At 47.4% G+C, this 23095-nt stretch overlaps 1 protein-coding gene across 1 annotated transcript in view; it reads right to left on the bottom strand.

Annotated features, from left to right (window-relative positions):
• Positions 1 to 1297: 1297 nt before the first annotated feature.
• Positions 1298 to 23095, bottom strand: part of LOC119391712 (glucose 1-dehydrogenase 2) — a 29203-nt gene continuing 7405 nt past the window's right edge. Inside the window, exons 3-8 of the mRNA XM_037659369.2 lie at positions 20918 to 21056; positions 17336 to 17376; positions 10015 to 10084; positions 8164 to 8200; positions 6971 to 7034; positions 1298 to 1767 (exon numbers count right to left, since the gene is read on the bottom strand). Coding sequence (XP_037515297.1) covers positions 1567 to 1767; positions 6971 to 7034; positions 8164 to 8200; positions 10015 to 10084; positions 17336 to 17376; positions 20918 to 21056 — 552 coding nt within the window. The 3' untranslated portion in view covers positions 1298 to 1566. The remainder of the gene's footprint in view (positions 1768 to 6970; positions 7035 to 8163; positions 8201 to 10014; positions 10085 to 17335; positions 17377 to 20917; positions 21057 to 23095) is intronic.

Genomic DNA, 23095 nt, shown 5'->3' with positions numbered 1-23095 from the left:
CTTGCTTGACTGTCGCCATTGAGCATCGTTGCCGACTGCCGTCTAATAAACACCTCAACAATATATATATATATATATATATATATATATATATATATATATATATATATATATATATATATATATATGGTATATGTTCTGACCTACGACTTTCCGTTGATTACTGCATCACTTACCACTTAGTTCCATTGGAGACCACTTCGCCCTCCGAAATGACCTCACAATATTTACAAAATGGTGTATCAAATGGCACATGACATTTACCTGAACTAATGCAAAGTTATCTCTTTCACCCGTAAGCGTATCAATTACCATTTCTCATACGTAATAGAGAGCTCAGTATTATCCCAAGAATCATCGTATAAATATTGAGGTGTTTGTCTCACACGTAATCTTTTATTGGAGACACATATCAGCACTAGAACTGCCAAGGCTTCCAGGTCCCATGTATAGCTGCGCGCCAATTTGCGGAACTCGCCAAGCAACACATAACTCGCTTATGAAACCATTCTACATGAGCAAGTAGAATCTGCATAATCATTGTGGCCCCCCTCATCAAGTCTACCTGACTAACAAGCTAGAATATGTGCAAAACAGCCGCTCGTTTCATTGGTCGTCACTGCAGCCACATTCCAGCATAATGCAGATGCTGCTCAAACATGACATATTACTTGTGGCAATAAATATATTCGTTTCATCGCTCTTTTAACCTTATTTCGTAAATATCGCTTGAGCATCGGGAAATCTTCCTTACCATTGGAAGCGCCTTCACGCATTTCACGTCGCTTAAATGAAGAATGCAGAAATAAACGCATGTATGGAGAAACTAATGCTTTCAATTCATGAGCACTTCCCCGAGCCACTGTACCATGATATCGTATTCCCCAAAATATTACATTCGGCAGCAACCATCAATCATTTCTTGATCTACTTCGGAAACGTTCTTTGAAATGGTATCATGTCGTCATCCTTCTTTGCGAAACCGTGAAGTCTTCGTGCATTCTTTCTTTTGTAAGTGAGTGATTAGCTTTGCCATTGAAGAAGAACTGCTGTTTCTCTGTTCGAAAACGTTTTGCACTGTATTTTTTTTTATCTTTCGCCCTGCATAATAACTTCTCATTAACTGTACTGGAAATGTTTTGTTTCATTTATTTATCTCAGTGTATTGATGCATTTTTTATTCATATTTCCTTTGTACATATTCCGGTTACTCAATGCCTTATTAGACTTTGTAAGGTGTCATGAATGCATGAATGAATGAATCAATGAATGAATGAAAGAATTAGTAAATGGTCTCTATGGATAGCTTTATTGGAGAAGACGAAAGGAGTGCTACTTTGAAGTTGAATGTCCGCTCTGTTATCTTACCAGCGCTATGAAATATTGCCGCTTTAGTTCCCCTTCTACTGGGCCCAAGTAGGGCTAGCGTAGATTTCTTAAGAAACAAAATCTCGACGGCTTTTGTTCAACTTCAGATAGGCAGCACCTATTGCCTAAGGGTCTGCTGGTGGCCATATATTGCCTCAAACGGCCGGCATCGTCGACGAAGTCTCAGTGCGAAGGCCATCAAGCAACGCTCCCGGGTGTCAACAACTGCGGGACACTTGGAAAGCCGGAGAGAAGGAGCAAGCCGCCGTCGACAGGCATGTTGATGCCCGTGACGAAGGAGGCATCGTCGGATGCCAGAAAGGCAATGCAGCGTGCCACCTCTTCTGGCTTACCGACACGTCCGAGGGCGTGTGCCGCGCCGGTAATTTTCTGCATCATCTGCATGGATCAGAAAGTACAGTAACGATGTAACTCGACTGCGAGAAAAAGCCAGTTTCTCGACAGGGTAAATAATCCGGAACATTATTTCTGCTTCGTAAAGAGGTGTAGCTGCGCTTCCCACCGAAGTACAGCAGCAAGGTGGGCGACTAGATAGTAATATCTGGGCTTTGACGTCCCCAAACCACGATATGATTATGAGCGACGCCGTAATGGAGGGCTCCAGAAATTTAGACCACCTGGGGTTCTCTAACATGCACCTAAATCTAAGTACACGGGCCTCAAAACGTTTTCGCCTCCACCGAAAACGCAGCCGCCGCGGCCGGGATTCGATCCCGCAATCTTCGGGTCAGCAGTCGAGCGCAATAACCACTAGACCAGCGTGGCGGCGCGTTGGGCGACTCGGTACATCTGCATGTTTACGTACTGCAGTATATACAACTCACAACTGGACTCATGCATGCCTAATACCAAACCTTGAGTTTGTTAACCAAGGGACCTACCTCAGGCCTGTCCCTAGCGGGATCAGCTGTTCAGTGAAGGCTGTTTATTGGTATAATTTTGTCTCTGGCATATAGAAATTGCAATAACTGTCATTTTGTGCACATTTGTCCGTTCGCGGATGGCAGCGATGTTTGTTGCAAAATAAATACCACTTCTCATGCCATTGTATCGGACAGCCATATCTATTATTTGGCGAAAGGCTATCTTCATAGTAGCGATAGCCATTCCTTTTTATTTATTGCAGCCTGGTGTCCAAAGGCCACTTGTTAATTTTCTAGTTTCTTGAGAAAAAAAAAACTAAGGCACCTTCGCACTAGCGAAGCCAGTCCTTAAGGAAATACGGCACTGGGCGGCCGTTCTTTGCTTCTCTTCATTTTGCTGTTTCTTTCCTCCTGCCTTTTCTTTGTTGTGATCTCTCTGCAAGTATTTTTTGTCTCCGTTCATTTGAAGTTCTTTCTTTCTCTGTCAATGTAATTCTCCCTCGATCTTCCTTACTCGTTGTTCCATTTTTCCTCTCTCTATTTATCGCTTCCTCTTTCTCTTTGTACCTCTTTCGGTCTCTTTATTTTTTTCTCTATCTGTAATGTTCTGAACCTTGTTCAAGGCCCTCAACAGCTTGATCTTCGATACTGCCACGCCCACTTGTTTTATTTTGATGTATTCGGGTTTGACCAGCGAGGACGGTTATCAACGCTCGGCGCTGTCCGCGAAGCACTGTTCGAGAAGCTTGGCGATTGTAGTAGATCGTTTTGTTAAGATTGGGCGCCACACGCGAATGTTCAAGCTTTGTCGAGAGATAACGCCGCCACCAGCGATATCGCTGGAAAGTTCGACAGCGCCTGTATAAAAGCCGACGCGCTTGACCGTTTGTCAGTTGATCGACGGTTGACGCTCTGTTTGCCGCTATCAGTGCATGCCGTGTGTATTCCTGTAAATTAACTTTACGTTTCCCGGCCACAAGTTCGGCCAAATAAACAGTTTCATCTTGCAAACGCCGACTGCTGTCTTCGTCGACGTCACGACAACATGACAATATATTGAACAAAGTTGGGGAGGTCACCAGGTCACCAGCCCTGAGGTGTCCCTTTTGGCCAAAGGATAATTACCATTATTCACACGATCTACGCGGACGACATCACCATGTGGTGCTCCAGCGGATGTGAGATCATCATTGCGCCGGAGTGATATCTCATGCTCACTGCGCTAAGGTGGTGTTCCGCTATGTACGAGCTCTTACTCAAGAATAAGTGGTCCAGAGGCACTTCTCACCGGTTCTGGAAGCCAGCAACGGAGAGCCACATTAGGTTATTCACGGGAACCGGTGGCCCGTTCCGCGGCTGGACACAATAAGAGTCCGCGAAATGTTATCAAGTCTAACAGGGCCAATGGACCGAAAGCGCGCTCGGATTGATTCGAAGAATCGCAAACAGGCACCGCGGAATCAGGGAGGGCAGTCTGATCCTGATTATCCACGCATTCGCGCTATGCCACCTCGCTTAATGGGCGGCTATGCCCAACTGGCTGGTCTCGGAGCGCAACAAGATCAATTCCCTCATCAGAAGTCTTCAAGCTGGTCATTGGCCTTCCCGTCCAAACGCACACGAATGACCTCCTCAGGTTGGGAATCCACGACACGTTCGAGGAAATTGACGAAGCCCAAGAGCTTTCACAATTGTTTAGCCTCTCCGGCATCCCAGCGGGCGGACTCATACATGGCGTGCTAGGATGTAACCCAACGCTCGTTGGTCCCGATACTGTGAATCTGCCCAACGACGTAAGGTCCAAGATTTCCATACACCGGATGCCGCGTAATATGCATCCAACCTACAACGAAGAACGAATACAAGGCAGGGGTAAAGCTGTACTGGCCAGTTCCCGCAGAGACAAGGATCGAGCATGGTTCGTTGACGCTGTTTCGTTCGCTCAAGAAGCCTTCTCCTCAGTGGTCGTCGACGGTGATGCCAAAGTCATTAGCTGTGCTACCACCGGCAATTCTACTTCGAGCGTTGCAGACCAGCTTCTCATTGGTCTTCCGATGACAGTCGGTGTGCATGAAACCATTTATTCAGGCTCCAAGGCCGCTATCAGGGCCTTTAAGATGGGCATGGTGGCTCCCCAGGCTTTACAGATCATCCAAAAAGCGAGTACTCGGCTGCACGAGGTTTGACTAACCGTGCGCCGGGTAACGCGTCCTCTCCTGGGGAACCGTGCCTCTCAGCTCGTACAACGAGATATGCAAGCATCATTATCTCTCAAGAAGACCCCTGCCTCTGCCGCACTCCCTGCTGCTGTGCAGGGTCCAGATTATCACTCTCATACTTCTGCAAACAAGCACTTATCCGAGCTCTGCGGCACTGCAGCCCAAATGGTTACCAATCTCGGACTGCTGCCTATGTGGCGCTGATGCGGACTTTGAGCATGTCGTTGAAGCTGCGCATCTGCATATCCCCCGTTCAAATAACAAGAAATCAAGAAGCTTAGTAAGGTCCCGGACCAGACCTCTCAAATCCTGGCCGTTCAGAGGGCCCGCGCGAGGGCCGTCATGTTTAACCTGATGGTCCCCGAGTGGGCCTAGCCCGGTGACGTCGAGTTTACTCGCCTCTATTGTGGACTGAATGAAGTTGTTTCACTCACTCACACTGTTTCTTTGATTCTCTGTATTTATGTTTTCGTTTCACTTTCTCTCTTCCTTCCTTTTCTTTCTCTCTCTTTTTCTTTTTCTTATGCTCCGTTCTTTCTTCGATTCTCTTCCTTTCTCTTCATTTCTGTCTCTTTCTTTCTATGCTGTGCTTTACTCTCTCCCCTCTTCATTTTCCTCCCCTTCACCCTCACTTCCCTTTCCCGCCCGCTTGCTACACTATACTATGGAAGTCTATGCTATGCTCTGATAGCGTGCCTGCATAGCCGAGCTCTTACGACAATCGCCTTGGGATCGTGGGTATGCGGGTTCGAATCCCGCCTCGCCATATTTTTTTCGACAAGAATTTGTCTCTTTGTCTTTCTTTGTATCTATTTCATTCTCTCTCTCTCTTTCTTTCACTCTGTCTGTAGGCGTGCTCTCGCCCATCGGAGTTATTGCATCATACGCCGGAGAAATCGGCGCGAAGCAGAAGATACTTCGCAAAGATAGGAGCGAAACAGAGAAATAAGATAGCGCCTGCCGGTTGCTGATGATGATAGTTTCGTGTTCGCTCCGCACATAATAACGGCCCGCTCAAACAGCTCCGCTCTTTAAAAACGTGGGAGCGGTCTGATGTAATAAAAAATTTGCAGTGACTAAGCTAGGCTATGCCAGGATATACGTAGCGTTAGCAAAGGTTCAGCTGATTATTCTTAGCTTTCCAGATTGTCTAGGATTACTAGCCTTCTTCTGTTCATGCTTCGTACGCTGAACCGCTAATTGCCAGGCAACTACTTCGAGATCTGATGAGACAAGCTTCTCGGCTCTTCTGCGTCGTTGGTCAGCATTTCCGCTCTCCTTCTTCATGGCCTTACCCACCTGCGAACGCCAGTCAGAGGCGCTATCAAGCGGCTCCAGCACAGTGTCAGACGGCGGCTGCACAGCGAAGGCGAATAGCTGTCAGGGCCACGACGTCACTCTGGGCCACGTCTGTCAGGGCCACGACGTCACTCTGGAAAGCGCAGACCGGCGGCGGCGAGTCGCGCGTGGTGGTGGCGGGAGTCTGCGCGCGCGCCGACGCCAGTTTGTCTGCCGCGGCTATGACGCCACTCCTCCCGAACGCGCACACAAGCAGCGGCGAGCCGCGCGCGGCGGTGTCGGAGAGGCGCGTGAGATTACAGCTCCGGTGACCCAGCTGTGTGACATCACTCGCGCATGCGCAGCACGGCTTATGACGCTCCACGCCAAATCGGCTCCGGCTATTCATGTATAGCCAACGCTACAAAAAAAATTGGCGCAGCTACGTACTAGTGCCGCGAAGAGTGAGGAAAGAGAGGATGTGGTGGTGATCCCCTGCTCCTCATCCTGACTTCCTTTTCCCGCCCCGTGTTATACTCTGCTATATATGGCTATGATATCTTTCACGCTTACCCCTCCCATTCAGCCTCCTCCTCACCCCCCATGTCTCTTTCCCAATCCTTGATATGCTATACCCTACGTGGCTATGCTATGCTTCCTTTCTCTCTCTCCCACTGTCTTTCGATCTCTTTCTCTCTTTATTTCTTTCTGTTTCTGTCATGGCGTCCGTTTTTTAAATCTCTTTCTTGTGTTTTCCCTTTCTTTCCATATTTTATTTCTTTCCCTCTCTTTCTTCCCCTCTCTCTCTCTGTACTCGTTCTCTAGCCCATCCGAGTTATTGCATCCCACGCCAGACGAATCGGCGCCTCCTTGCCCTCATTTCCCATTTCACAAGGCTATGCTATGCCCTGGTAGCGTGCTTGCGTAGCCAGTGGTTAAGACGCTTGCCTTGAGACCGTGATTTTTGCCAAGAATTTTTCTCCTTGTCTCTCTCTCTCTTTCTTTCCTCTGTCTCTCTGTACCCGTTCTCTCGCCCATAACAGTTATTGCATCCCGCGCTGAAGAAATCGGCCCAACAGAAGAGGACGAAGAAAGCGCGTGACGACTCATGATTTCTATTCGCGACTGCTACAAAAGCGGAGAAGTATTCCTACACATTACACGACTAACACCATGCTGTCGACGAACATTCAGAAAAAATCTGCTTCGTAGGGTACGTACCTGTGCGTGCTTCTCCATGCTCACTGCTGGGTCTTTTATTATAGGCGTCAGAATGACAGCAGGGCTGCATTTAAAAGAAACAACACGTGTAAGTTCATTACAACAAGAGGCATGTGACTTCGATCATCCGCGATCACGCACATACATCGAAGTCGCATGTAATGCCACAAATAAAGGAAACAAAAACCGCCACATCCCATGCACTGCGGGAATCGATTTCATGCGAAACACCCAGCGCCACCTACACCACTTTTTCTTGGTGGGTGCCAAGCGTTACGACATGCATCGACGTATCTGTATAAACTTAGTACTCGGGGGTTTACCAGGCGCATCAACTACACTGCCGTTTAAAGGGCAGCGTATGGTTCGACGTAACATCAGCACTCGCTTTACAGCACAGTCGTCAGTCACCGAAACGAAGGGCACGCTACGGTGCGATGATGAGAATATCACAAGTAGCGGTCGTTGGCCTACTCCCAAGTAATGGAGCTACGCTTTACTGTAGCTTTCTGAGTCATATTAGTGCAAATGTAATATTTATTACATATGACTAAAAAAAGAAAACCTTCAGCAAAAACTACACTAATGCGAATATAACTTATGAATAAAATGGGGAAATTAGAAAAACAAGACACAAATGTATGATGAATATTGGTACAACAAACAATCGCATCTAGTTTGTGAAGTATTGAATAATCTTTGTTCAATAAAGGGGAAAAACATCTGATGTCTGAGTGTCGCAGCTCGTGTGTTTAGGTTGCGATTTCATTTTGCCTAGCACTAGAAGTACTCTCTTTCGGGTAGTGTTACCTAAGTGTTAGCGCTTTCATTAGTTTTCGTCGAAAGCTACCAGTATTTTCGAAAATGCAACAAATTTTGAATGATATATTTGTTCAATGTCGTCATACATCTCTATTTCTACAGAATGTGGTAAGATATATCACGGTAAGAGCACGCTTCGAATTTTGCATTTTCGTCCAGCTCTTCATCTACATCTAGGTTCTTTCGCGCCAACAAAGTGAGGGATCTGACCAGCTGTACCCTCACTCACGCTTCTCGGGAATGACTGAACGAACTGTTCGGACGTACAAACATCTTATACAACTTTTGCAGTTCCTTATAGCATGCCGACGTCTCACAGGTGAGACGAATCGAGGAGGTAAACGAATTCACAAGTTGCAGAGCGCTCTTACTTGACAGCGTTCACACGTACTCCATAAGGCGCATTCTCTGAAAAGGAAAGGAAAAAGCAGTCAGTAGTGATCAACCTTGCGCAACTTCAACGAGTGTTTAGTTGTACAGTGTGGTTCATTCATTGCTGGGTCTTCGCTTCGGCTGACTCTTTTATGTGCCTGTAAAGTATGCGTCATTTCAAGTCAGTTGACCCTCTGCCACTTCACAAGTAATTTGATTTCGTTTTGCAGCCGGTCTCTTTTACTACATAGGCGGTCGTTTATGTGATGTATACTACTCTCGGATTCCAACGTGAAAATTCCGGGCTAAGTAATGCACGTACTTTCGCTTCCAGCGTCTGTATTACGTGTCAAAACGGCGTAGTTTCGACTCGAACACGTGCATAAGGGTCAACATAACCTTTAGCGCCCAGGTTTGCAGCGACATGACGTGGTTATCACGAGTAATGCGTCTCACAGCAGTCGTTATGCTAAAAGAACGATGTCGCCAACAGGGCTTGTTGCTGGGCTAGTTGGTTCATTACTTGAGGAAAAACTGCAATGACGCAAAGAAGACAGGGACGAAGCGAAGCGTGTCTGTCGGGTCGTGCTTTCGCTTCGTCGCCTTCATATTTGCGTCATTGCAGTTTTTCCTCAAACGATGTCGCGTTTTGAATCCGTGAGTACTGTACGCAATTCCTGACCAGCCAAGAACAACTTCCCAGGAAGCTTCGCTAAAATATCAGCTAACCTTGCTGACCTCCCGAAGTGATATATTTGTGTTGTATTACTGTGACGTTAGGATTGCGTGGGCAGTAAATAAGCTGAACGACTGTTATACGTTTTAATGAATACTTGCACTCTTAAGGCCTACAGCTTGCACAAGCGGAGTGTCTACTGTTATTCACGTTGAGTTTGGCTTGCGTTGCGACAGTGCGAACAATGTGGCCTGCACTCAGGTGCCTGTACGGCACGCAGTAAGCTATGTTTAATGGCATCCTGGAGCGAGCACTCGGAATACGCCGTGCCGGATCTGCCAGTGCATTACGGGAATACTCAGCGTGAGGCCACGCCGGAAGCTCTTCACGTACACCTCACGTATGCCGGTTCCGGAAACTATTCTTGCTTGCTCTTCCATGGCAAACCTGACCGCCACTGCAAAGCGTGAGCTAGGTTGCTCGCACCATGACGGAAGTTAAGTATGGTTACCGTTCCATTTTCACCCTTGCTTGGCTTGGCGGCGGAGCAAGTGAGAACAATGTGGCCCGGAGCAAGTGGCCCTGAAACGACCTGTGGCAAGTGTGAATGCAGAGAATCCCAGTCGGCTCAGCTGCTCTGCACACAGGCCCACTGCAGATGCACCAGCTACGCGCTTTATCTAACCGAAATATTTAAGAACAATTACAGTTTTCTATCAGAGAATAACCGTTAATCTGAGGATAGATTTGTCATCTATTACTCCTTTTTTTGACAGGTTGCACTGCCACAAAAGGTCATGGCCAAACTTTGACACTTTATGATATTTAATAATGGCTTGCAACGTACTGTATCTTACAACGACGCTTAGGCATTATTAATGAGCATAAAAATACCTGTCGCAACATTTATCACCACTGATGTCAAGGGTTCTCCTAGAACTTTGACATGCGTTCGTTTTGTCATCAATTTTATATGATTTATTTATTTATTGAAACGATTCTTATGCCACGGCATTCAACATTCCTTTGGCCATATTGCGGTTGGAAGATTTGAAAAGAAAAAACAAGTATTTCATTGTACGTATTCTATGCGTCAATTCATGTATTTGCGAGTGATCACCCACACTGCCAAAATTTCAGATAGGGGTTGTGATATTCGTAAACTTATAAATACCCAGTGCAGCACAACGTGTCAGGTGGTCCAGGGCTGCCTTGGTGACAGCGTACGGCGTTGTGTTGGGCATCTGTCGGAGGAGTTCATACAGACAGTGTCAGCTAATGTTACGTTAACTTACAATGTCAAGTCATAAGGTCATGAAGCTTTGAACGAAATTATTACCCGAATAAAAAGAAAGGAACTCTGAGTGAGATCCGTAAGAGATGTCACGGGAGCTGTGATTTTCCTGTGACGAAAAAGTTTCTTTTCAAATAAAGAACATGACAAGCTTTCAATTTTGAAATGACCGAGGTATTCCCAGTAAGTTTTATACAATTTTCAATTTAGTTTACAAACTTAAATCACTAGGATTTATTTTCAAAGTCGTCTCATGGATTGAAACCTACCTCTGTTACCGTTCCCAGTTCGTTTATGTAAATGGAAAATGAAAGCATCTTGCCGTTTTTTCATGGGTTCCTCAAGGATCAGTTTTGGGAGCGAATCTACTTTTAGTGTATATAAATTACATCAAGTCATGTATGTAACCCGGGGTAAAAATAAGGCTCTTCGCAGATGACTGCATCATTTACACACCTGCTAAAACAGTCGATGATCAGATAAAACTTAATAAGTGTTTAGAAAATATCAGCACTTGGTGCGAAAATGGGGCATGCAAATTAACACAAAGAAAACCATGTGCATGGCCGTCACTCGTAATAAAGGATCTTTAAACTTCACATACACAATAATGCATGATTGCGTAGAACGAGTCGACTCGGTTAAGTACGTTGGTATTACGATAACAAAATCACTCAAGTGGGACCTACATATAAGTAATATTTGCACTAAAGCGTTTAAACAACTTGCATTTTTAAGAAAAAAACTACCTACGGCTTCCCACTCGGCGCTTATAAAACCCTTGTCAGGCCTATATTTATGCCTCGCGTTAGAAAAATATCAGAACCGGGCCCCATCAGGTTTACATACACGAAATATTCCAGATAAGACAGCCTAACCGCGCTTCGCGTTGAATCGGGTATACCTACGCTCGCTTGTCGGAGGCAGATAGCTTGTTTCAATTTCCTTTATCTAATTTGTCACGACTTGACAAAGTTAACCAAGTCCGACTACTTGGGACCGCCCGGACGTTGTTCTAGTAGAACCAACCGTGGTAAATGTACTAGGCCAATTATTTTCCGTTGTAACACACTAAAATGATTTTTTTCAACGACAGTAGAACTATAAAATTCGCTTCCAACTGATAGTGTTTGTTCGCAATCTCTGGCTGCATTTATAGCGGCACTCGAGTTTCACCTTGAGTCATTATCGCAACCATGAATATTGTCACGTGGTCGTGATGATGACGAAGGCAGCAGTCAGCACGTCAGAGATGAAACTCTTTATTTGGCCGAACTTGTGGCCGCGAAACTGAAAAGCAATACACTGATAGCGGCGAACAGAGCGTCGAACGTCGATCCACTGACAAGCGGTGAAGCGCGTCCGCTTTTATACAGGCGCTATCGAGCTTTCCAGCGATGTCGCTGGTTGTTGCGCAATCTCTAGAATAAGATCGAGTGTTCGCGTCTCGCGCGAAATCTTAACAAAATGATCCACAATCCGCGCGACGCTTCTCATACGATGAGGCGCGGTTTGCGCTGAGCGTTGCTGACAGTCTTTGTGGGCAAAAACTGGATAGAGCAAAATGATAATAAGAAACGCCCGTGGGAATGCACCCCTCTGAAAAAGCATCGTCCCGATGTTTAAAACAGAAGAGGTCAATGCATGCAACAATAAATAACAATAACAAAGCAACAAAGTACAAAAAACAATAAGCAGAAGCAAGAAAGTACAAGAATAAAGCAAAATGACAGTCCTCAGATTCGCTAACGGGCGTAATATGGTTTGAGGCGCACGACATGGACGACTTCAGGTCGTGCACGGCGCCTTTGACAGTTCGTAATGCCGTCAGGGACAACCTAGTAGTCGAGTGCGCCGAGGCGTCGAAGTACTCTGTACGGTCCGAAGTATCGTCGAAGAAGCTTCTCACTAAGTCCCCGTCGGCGTATTAGCGTCCATACCCAACACGGTCACCGGGTGGGTATTCCATGTGGCGTCGTGGAAGGTTGTAGCGGCGGCTGTCAGTCGTCTGCTGGTTCTTGATCCGTAGACGGGCTAGCTGTCGTGCTTCTTCGGCGCGCTGTAGGTAGGTGGTCACGTCGACGTTTTCCTGGTCGGTAACGTTTGGCAACATGGCGTCGAGGTCACATACGGAAGGATAGCGTTCCACGTCTTGTGTTCGACGTCGACGTACATGGCCAGCATATCGGCGATGGTCTTATTGAGACGCTCGGTCAGGCCGTTGGTCTGTGGGTGGTACGCGGTGGTGCGGCGGTGGCTTGTGTGGCGGTATTCCAAGATCGCCTGAGTTAGGTCAGCCGTAAACGCCGTAACTCTGTGCACCTCTAGGGCGCCGTGTCGAAGGACGATGCTCTCAACGAAGAACTTGGCTACCTCAGCGGCACTGCCTTTGGGCAAGGCCTTTGTCTCGGCGTAGCGGGTGAGGTAGTCAATTGCTACGACGATCCACTTGTTGCCGGAAGTCGACCTCGGGAACGGCCCCAGTAGGTCCTTCCCGATTTGCTGGAACGGCCGGTGAGGTGGTTCGATTGGCTGCAGAGGTCCCGCTGGTCTAGTCGGCGGTGTCTTCCGTCGCTGACAGTCTCGGCACGTCTCGGCAGCGCTCGCTGACAGTCTCGCTGACAGTCTCGGCAGCGAGTGACGTCGGCAGCAAGGCGCGACCAGTAGTACTTTTCCTGTACTCGTGCGAGCGTGCGGGAAAGTCCGAGGTGTCCAGCCGTCGGGTCGTCGTGCAGGGCATGCAGAATTTCTGGTCGCAGTCCTGAAGGTACAACGATAGGGTAGCTGGCTCGGGCCGGAGAGAAGTTCTTCTTTACGAGGACGTTGTTTTTCAAGGAAAATGATTCACAAGTATTCAATCCTCGCCTGAATACTTCTGGGACAACGATGGTCCTGCCCTCAAGGTATTCCACTAGACTCTTCTGTTCCGGGTCGGCTCGCTGTCGTTCGGCGAAGTCGTCGGTACTTATGGCACCCAAGAAGCTGTCATCATCCTGGTCGTCGGGCGGTGGTGGGTCGACGGGGCCACGAGACAAGCAGCCGGCGTCGGAGTGCTTCTTTCCGTACTTATACACGACGGTAATTTCAAATTTTTGAAGTCTTAGGCTCCACCGTGCAAGGCGACCTGAAGGGTCCTTGACGTTAGCTAGCCAACACAAGGCGTGATGGTCGCTCACAACTTTGAAAGGCCTGCAGTAGAGGTAGGGGCGAAACTTTGACGTAGCCTAGATGATGGCGAGGCACTCCTTTTCTGTTGTGGAACAGTTGACCTCTGCCTTAGAGAGCGACCGGCTAGCATAACTGATAACTCTTTCCAGTCGTTCCGTCCGCTGCACAAGGTCGCCGCCGAGTCCTACGCTGCTTGCATCGGTGTGAACCTCCGCATCGGCGTATTAGTCGAAATGTGCAAGTATCGGAGGCGTCTGCAGGCGTCGTTTCAGTTCATGAAATGCTTCGACTTGCGCTGTTTGCCGCCTGAATTCGACGTCGGTCTTCGTGAGTTGAGTTAGTCTTTGACAAAGCGTCTGTAATAGGCGCACAAGCCGAGAAATCGGCGCACGGCCTTCTTGTCGGTGGGTGGCGGGAAAGAGGCGAGGGCAGCTGTTTTCTGCGGGTCTGGGACCACTCCAGTCTTGCTGATCACGTGACCCAAAAACAAGAGCTCCTCGTACGCGAAGCGGCACTTTTCTGGCTTCAGGGTTTGCCCGGAGTTCTTGATTGCTTGAAAGTACGGATGGAAGTCGCTGGAGGTGTTCGTCGAAGTTCGAGGAATACTCAACGACGTCGTCCAAGTAAACAAGGCAAGTCTGCCACTTCACAAGCCAGCTAATACAGTATCCATGACTCGTTGGAAAGTCGCAGGTGCCGAGCAAAGACCGCAAGGCATGACCTTGAACTCGAACAGGCCGTCCGGTGTTATGAAGGCAGTCTTTTCTTGGTCTCTCTCGTCGACTTCGATTTGCCAGTAGCCGGTCTTGAGGTCCATCGAAGAAAAGTACTTCGCGTTGTGAAGTCGCTCTAGGGCGTCGTCTATACGTGGGAGAGGGTACACATCCTTTTTCGTGATTTTGTTCAGGCGATGATAATCGATGCAGAAACGTAGGGTCCCATCCTTCTTCCTCACTAACACCACGGGTGACGCCCACGGACTCATTGAAGGCTGGATGATGTCGTCGCGTAGAATTTCGTCGACTCGTTTTTTTATGGCCTCACGTTCTCGCGACGAAAACTCTGTGCGGGCTCTGACGAAGTGGCCTGGTACTTTCTTCTGTTATGATGCGATGTCTTGCGACCGGTGTCTGCCGAAGTCTGGACGACGATGAAAAGCAGTCCTTGTAATGCAGGAGCAGGGCTTTGAGCTGGTCTTGCTTGACCTTCGGAATGATCGGGTTGACGTCGAAATCTGGTTCGGGAGTTCGATTCGTCGAAGCAGGTTCGGCAGCATCGAAGAGAGCGAAAACATTGCTGGCGGCCACACATTCGTCGATGTAGGCAACCGTCGTACCAATGTTGAGGTGCCTATATTCGTGGCTGAAATTTGTCAGCAATACCTTTGGTTTGCCGTCACGCAGATGGGCTATACATCTTGCGACGCAAATTTGACGGTTCAGGAGTAGGTACTGATCGCCCTCAATGACGCGTTCAAGGTTCGCAGCTTTTTCGGTGCCGACGGAAAGAATGACACTGGAGCGCGGCGGAACGGTCACCTGCTATTCTATCACATTCAGTACATGGTTCCCTGGCGTCGCCTGGGGCGGGAGCGCTTTGTCTGAGGTTAGTGTTATCGACTCAGAGCTCAGGTCGATGACGGCGCCATGGTCACTTAGGAAGTACATTCCAAGTATCACATCCCTGGATCAGTTTTGTAGGATTACAAAGCTCGCAGGATAAGTCCGGTTATTGATGGTGACTCTCGCCGTGCAGACTCCAATCGGCGTTATCAGGTGGCCTCCAGCTGTCCGGATTTCGGGTCCACTCCGAGCGGTCTTTACTTTCTTCAGCTTGGTGGCGAATGGCCCACTGACGACGGAATAGTCGGCCCCAGTGTCGACGAGAGCGGTGATATTGAGGCCGTCGATGAGAACGTCGAGGTCGTTAGATCGTCGTCTTGCGTTGCGGTTGGGTCGCGTCGGGTCTTCTTTGGTCCGCGTGGTTTCGCCGGGACGTCTTCGTCTGCTTCGCGTCGTGTTCTGCAGGTCTCGTCGCATTGTCGTCGGCGGTGGCCGCGGAGGATCTTCGGATTTTGTCGTACAGCAACCGCAGCTCCATCGGTTGCTGCCCTTACTTTCCCGGATATGGCCTAGGCGATCGGTATCGGTTTGGGCCAGTGTACTACCGGCGGTGCGGTGACATGTAGCGGCCGGGCGACGGCGAGCGGGAAGGTCGTCGTTCTTTCCACTGTGCTCTGGTAGCCGCATCTCTCGGTATTGGCAGCGGCGGTACGTGTGGCCGGCCTCCCCGCAGTGGTAGCAGAGCGGGCGGTTGTCATGGGCGCGCCAAACGTTTGGCCGAACTTGTGGCCGGGAAACTGAAAAGGAATACACTGACAGCGGCGAACAGAGCGTCGACCGTCGATCCACTGACAAGCGGTGAAGCGCGTCGGCTTTTATACAGGCGCTATCGAGCTTTCCAACGATATCGCTAGTTGTTGCGCAATCTCTAGAATAAGCTCGACTGTTCTCGTCTCGCGCGCAATCTTAACAAAATGATCTACAATACTCGCGAAGCTTTTCGAACAATGAGGCGCTGTTTGCGCTGAGCGTTGCTGACAGTCTTTGTGGGCAAAAACTGAATAGAGCAAAATGATAATAAGAAACGCCCGTGGCAATATGATGTGTAGTATGCTATCAAACCATCCGCACACTCAGTATCTACGCGTTTTCTGTCCTTTTAATGTAGCTGCTGCTTTTTCTTTTTTTATTGTATGCTCGTTTCCACGCACATGCTGTTGAGCATTTACAATGGCATGTTATTGAGTGTATACGCGTGCGCGAGTGTCGCTCACTGCGTCGCTCATTTGTCATTTCTGTATTAAGTGGCTTGTCATTAGGTGCCCATTGTGGATGCTGACATTGTTTCTATCTTTCTTTTTTTTTCTGACAGAGCGTGTCTACTGTATTTAGTTGTTTCATGTGTGGTTCTTGATCTCGTGCGTCTTCTTTGAAATGTATGTTTTGGCAGTACTATTTTTATGCCCACTCCCGTATGAGCATATGGCTTACAGTATAAATAAATAAATAAATAAATAAATAAATAAATAAATAAATAAATAAATAAATAAATAAATAAATAAAAGGTGCGCGCAAAGAACTGATGGCTGCCTTTCATTCTATAATTAATAAAATGGGCATATTTACCAGTGCCCCCTGCAGAAAATCCTCGACCACATGATCCCAACAAAATTGCAATTGGAGCATGGACTCCACAAAAACACCACAACTCCTCGCGCCTCCCGCCTGGCCGAGTACCTCCAACGCCAAAAAATTCTGATTAAGTGCTCGCGTAACGCGCTCTTTTGGCAAATCTTTGCAGAGGCTCTTCTTTTTGTCTATCTTGTTTTGTCGCCAAAGCTAATATGCATCATGTATTCTCTCTACCTCATACTGTAAGCCCTTTGAACTCTTAAAGCGATTCCAAACAAAAAAAGACCTTGTATAACGAGAAATAACAAAAATGGGAGTGCACGGTTGCTTTTTTTCCCCAGATAGCCTTTTGGTTCGCGGAAGGGTTGATGTCTTACTTTAAATACCCTATCGGAGCTAAGGATGTTATGAGTTATCGAAACACCGGTGCCCATATGACAGGAATTCCAGCTCCTAAGTCGAACTCGCTAATTAAAAAAAAGACGTTGAATATCAGCAGATATATTAACAGATACGGTAATGGCTGCCTACAAGCAGACTACAGTAAAAGCTCGTTAATTCGGACCTCGTTAATTCGAACACATTTTATGCAAATGCATTGTTTATTGGTATACGCATACGCATTGTTTAATGGTATCAAACACTGGTTCATTTGGTCATATTTGGGCAAAAACAAGTTCATTCAGATGATCCTTGCAGCTTTCAGTCTTTTGGGTCGCATATGTTCCGTTTTTACTCACACGTGAGCTGCGTAGGCGTTATCTATGATTTCATAAGGGAAATATATTACACAAGGCAAGGACGACCACAGTGACTGTATGCTCATAAAATGTTCTTACCGTAGTCAGCGATGAAACGCTGGAAACGTTGACTATGCTGCCTGAAAAAAGAAAAAAAAAACGCTGGGGATAACTAATGAGTGGTTCAACTTCAGAAGCACTGTAAAGAGCACGTGATCGCAGGGTGTGTTTTTTTATCGATTCACGCAGTGCTCCAAAACGAATTCTGCTCAGAAAGAAATGACAGCAACAATCGCAAGCTTGTAGGTCCCCTTGAAAGCCTTTCATTTGCTATTATTGGAAAACGCAGGCCTTTTCTCGATATGTTGAAGGAAGTAATTACGTCTGCCTTAGCGAGCATAATTTCAATCACAGAAATATTGGACCACCAGAAGTTACAAAAGCTTCCTAAATTAAACAGAAAACGCTTCTTGCGAACACTTTTGCGCCAATAATGGATGTGAAGTGTCTCCCGCATTTGAACCTGTTATAAAGGGTGCAATCTACGCTTTACCATAGAGAATGAGTAAAATAACTCGCAGAGGGCATTCTAAGCCAAAAGAAGAACGATATAAAAAATTGGCCGCGTATCTGCGTGCTTCACTGCAAATGTCGTCTAAAGACGATAGAAGAGGTGCTGCGTGAGATATGGACGCCATCTTGCAATACGTCGGGAAACATGAGTGCTGTGTTGCGGGCTGGTAGTCCCGGCGCAGCGGCAGGCGAAGACCGGCGGTGACCGACGCGACCTGTGGGGACGCCGGCCAGCCCGAACATGCTGTTAGGCGCGATGCGCCGAAGGAGAAGAAACGTCCGCACTCAACGAGTACTCTCCACAAACTCTCTTATTTACACGTCGCCTGGGTAAAGCAGGAATGCCACAGCGGCACCCCCTGTCATTCGTACAATGCAATACTGACCCGAAACCGAAACACAACATGAGCTTGTGCAGAGGGCACGGAGGAAGACAAGTTTCAGCGCAGTCGCATTTTCAGCGCAGCTTAAGAAACTAGGGTCTTTAAAATTGCGTATCTATGCATTTTCTATTAAAGGAACACACCACCTAATACCTACCTAATGATGTTGCGCCTCAAATATGCGTAATATTTACTTTTTGATCGACAACATTCACAAGTATGAACAGCCGTACCAGTTCAAGATGGGTGGGCGGTAAGCAAGTGGTTCAACTTTGGCCGAGTGGCTGAATCGTGTGACGTGCCGACAAACAGAAAGAGAGACCAAAATTTCTGCGTTTAAGTTCCCCAAGAAAGACTATCCTTTTTAAAAGGATCGGTAACCTGCACTAATTAACACAGAGAGAATGTCCTTTTCGTGCGCATGTCTCTGTTACTGCAGCATTAAAAATAATTGTTGTGGTTTAACGTCCCAAAACCATGATATGATTATGAGGACGTCGCAGTGGAGGGCTCCGGAAGTTTCGACCATCTGGAGTTCTTCAACGTGCATCTAAACGTAAGTACACGGGCCTCTATTTTTAGCTTCCATCGAAAATGCGTCCGCCGCGGCCTGGATTCGATCCCGCGACCTTCGGGTGAGCAGTCAAGCACCATCACCACTATACCACCGTGGCGGGCATTACTGCAGCATTGCAAATGTACATACTCTAGAGGTTCACTGAACCCCTTGATGGAGACGCCAGCGTTAGGGAGTGAATACCAGCCTTTAAGACACCTGAGACCGAGGCGTTTTTTACCACTTCTATTCTCGTTGGTGTTTGTTGTTGCTCATTTCTGACATATATACGTATATCACAAGCACGCAAAGTGCACTGCGTTTGCACGACACGCACTGCGCTCTGTCTGCACATTGCCTCTAATGAATATTTAAATAATAACTAATGAACAGCTGCATATCAGTGATGATTACGCGCCGAATGCGTTTCTGGTTGACTCGCGTAATTTCTGATACACACACGTAATAAAATGAGCAACATAGACACGTTCTCGGGGTAATACACCATGCGGTAGCTAGATATAACAAAGTTTGGTGAGTATTTTACTCACGTGCTCAGGTCTATTGTGAACACGGAATTCGTTCTTATTTTACTTCTTCACACTGATAATATGAGCAGTCACGAGCATTCGAAGCCACGGACTCGCCGTAATGCCAAAACAAGGGACCTGCACGTTCTACCGGTGCTATACGGTGCGTTTTGTTTTAATGCACCACTTTCCGAAATCTAGAAAGCCCGGCGGACGCTATATGCCAGAGGGTTCCTGAAATAAGGGGACCTCCCACCTTCAATAATTAGCCATTTTTTTATTAAACTTGCTCTCTCTGTGTGTGTGTATATATATATATATATATATATATATATATATATATATATACACACACACACATAATAGCCAGCCAGTGAAGTTCTGTAGTTTCAATTGTATATGAGAAAACAAAAGGATATTCAAACAACAAGTTGGGCAGTGCAAAAAAGATGCCTTTTGCTTGTGTAGATCCGCAACTTTTCATGCGATAGACTATCGAGAAGTATTTTTCGAGAGGTTACCTAATATATTCCGAGAAAGTACACGTAAGCAAACTCCTGCAGCCCGTACAAAATGTTTGCGCACGAACGCGTGCAATGTCATATAGCACCTCCGGAATGAAAAATCACAGCGACAACAATGTTGCTATGAGATGAGTGAAGCCTATTTTTTTAGCTATCCGGTTTTCTTCGATTCTGTTTCAGTACTTCCAGTATACACTAGCTCATATTTCTGCTTTTTCACGTACCAATATGGCCTAATAGAAGTGTAGTAGAACACAGTCATTAAGATATGTTTACACAGAACCGCAACTCGTTGATCCAGCATGCTGAAAACCCATGCTTACGTGACTGGGCTACATTGCGGTGAACATGCGAAAGTTAGGCACAACGCGGTAAGCCGAAAAAAGAGCAGAAAACGAAACGAAAGCGATGTGCTTACTTCTGTAAAAATATTGAGCTCCGAGTTTTGTCGAATGGTACCTTCTACTGCGATAGCAATTACATGGACAGTCTCGACGGGTTTTTGCCGTCGCCGTTGCCGTCGTCATGTCACGTATAAAGTCGTAATTGATAAGGTCCCCCTTTGCATCGTATGTTCTACTGCGGGTAAATGCGCGCGAGCGGGGGCGACGAACGCGGCCGAAGCAGAGATCAAACGAGCCGGCCCATTTCCGTCGCTCGAAGGGCCCATGCGATAACATTACCCCACTCAGGAGGCCTCCTGTGGAAGAAGACAGCAGACGCCCCGCGATTTTTGAACGAGTATGAAAAGACGCGAGAGGGGGGGGGGTCACTCGAGCAGGAACATTGAACTTTGATTCGAAGGACGCGATCGCTGGCGCGCGCGCTATCTCAGGGGCCATCAGGTGGAGGCTCGTGTACCCATCCTACGCGCCGCGCTCTCCACGCGAAGCGACTATGCGGAAAGAGCATCTCTCCCTGGAGCGGCCGTATTCTCCTACACCAGCGTTTTGTAGTTACGCGAGATTGGATACAAAAGAGTTAGCTGCCAGCCTCACTTCGTATAACACTACAATTTGTTGCTATGGCATTCATTCCTTCGCCCTTGCGGTGAAACTGTTACATTTTTTCTCTACAGCAACAATGGCGCCCGCTAAAAACACTCATGACCGCACCTTTGCTTTGACGCAGGTGTGGCAAGGCCTTCTGCGTCATCATTAGTTGTCCGCGAAAGTTGGTGTCCCAAACTCGGTTAAAATCTTCCATCGGCGTATTTTGAATTCTTCCTTGCATGGCAATCCCTGCATTGTTCACCTGCCATAAAGAAACGAAATTATATTGAACCACAACTTTACGAAAATTGTTCACTTTCTGCAAGGGAGAGTGCAGTGCAAAGTAAAAGCAATCATACTAACACTGACTATTATAAAGGACTCAACACTTTGAAGCACTGGCGTAACAAAAGGGAGGGGGGAGGGGTTCAATGCAGGTGTAACCATACATAATGTATTGTTACACCTGCAACATTTCAGGCTTCAAACTCGCTATAAACGTTGTTCTCTTTAATTTGTGGCATTTCACACATAGTAGACCTTACATGCGAAATTCTAACACAGCCATGTTCCTTTCACAAAACAGGCCTACGTTCACGTTTATTTCAATTTGGATGCGATCTTCGTCTGATGGCCTTTCGCAGCACTCCACTGAAAAATGTGGTTACGAATTGTCTTTCAATGTTTATTTTGTTTTTTGACGTTAACTATCTCGTTCCAACCTCGCACGAACCAAACATTTCTTCGTGACAGCCCACATCGCAGCGGCCCTGGTGTTTCGCTTTCGTTGTAAAACGATAATAATAATAATAATATCTGGGGTTTAACGTCCCAAAACCACGATATGAACGATTACGTGTTTGTGTTTAACTAACTATAACCGAGAAATCGCTGTGTCAGTGTTCGTCATGACGGTGTTGAACTGTATTTGAATAGTGAGGCTCAGTAGGCCCACGCCACTAAGAATTTACCTACGCCGCTGAGAAGCAACCACGAGGAGATGCAAGCCGCGTGCAAACCATGAAGACTAACTGTTTGCACTCCATTTCTACAGTGTTGCTTGCCAATGGTACGAACTCTGCCGCTGTTGATACAATGGAATGGCATAAGCGCTTGACGATTAATTCAAAGACGCAATAAATGTACTACAGCACCTTGGACATAAGCTCATACATGGCTGAGGGTGTGATGCTGCTAATTAAGTTTAATCTTGCATTGTCGACGGGCCGTTCTGCGATTCTTTGTTACTGATGTTGCCGATAGCAAATGGTGGACGAGGAGACGGTGGCCCTATTGGGACTACGTGTTCCCCCTGGCAGTGCGATGAAATGAGCCCCAAATAATTTCCCAGGTGATGTCTTTTCTCAGCTGCTTGGGCATGTAGTGCACGCGTAGTGTATCGCGTTGGCCGGCGGTGGGCTCTGTGTTCTTTGCCTAGCGAACGCCATGCTCCGCGATGGACGGCGGAGACCTCCCTGGAGCTGCATCCTGTGTAGCTCTCCAGAAACGTGCCGCCAATATCGGTGGGTTCCCTTATTTGAGGTGCGCCAGTTCGCTGGGTCTCAATACGTCTTCGATGATGTTGCGCACAAAATTGGATTTTAACACGAAAGTGTTTTATGCCGGGGTCCACCAAGACTTCAGTGACGTATTTCCGTCACGGAAATGACGTCGAAAAAGTTTACACGATCAGATGGCGAAGAAAGAAAGAAAGTTCCGTTATCGGGCATCAAACCCACGACCGTGCGCTCCCCAAAAACAGATGTCGGGCACACTATCCACTGCGCCACGGTCACAGACTCTAGAAGCTTTACAAACGCGCCTTTTATATCTACCACTCTCCCGGTCGGCGGGGTGGTGTTGCACTCTAGGCGCGGTAAAGTACAGTAATTCGTCATTACTCTGGCCTCCGCGATTAGCACCTGCAACGCATTACATGTCCGTCCCATTGGGCGCATTTTCAATAGAAGTTCAATTTTTTTCAATGCCTTAACACACCGCGAGGTGGCGACCCTAGCCCAAGCGTCGTAAAAGCGTCGGCCTCGCTCATAGCATCACGCTAATACAAACCAAAAATAGCTCTGCGACGCGCGCCTGCCTCACCTGGATGTAACACCGCGTTCCCCGCTCACGCGCTCGCCCCGAGGAAAATCGCCGCCGGGTTACCGGAGCGGCACGACGCGCTTTGCGTTTCCCTCTTGTCCGGCCATGGTGTTCAATCACATTTTAAGACATGCCGCGGGATGGCGATCAAGTTCTGCGTCCAATATGCGACGCTCTTCTGGCTATCACACCTCGTTC

The sequence above is a fragment of the Rhipicephalus sanguineus genome, chromosome 4 (genome assembly GCF_013339695.2).
Source record: "Rhipicephalus sanguineus isolate Rsan-2018 chromosome 4, BIME_Rsan_1.4, whole genome shotgun sequence".
NCBI lineage: Eukaryota > Metazoa > Arthropoda > Arachnida > Ixodida > Ixodidae > Rhipicephalus > Rhipicephalus sanguineus.
The sequence above is the reverse complement of the archived record's forward strand: the minus strand, read 5'-3'. Positions and strand labels throughout refer to the sequence as shown.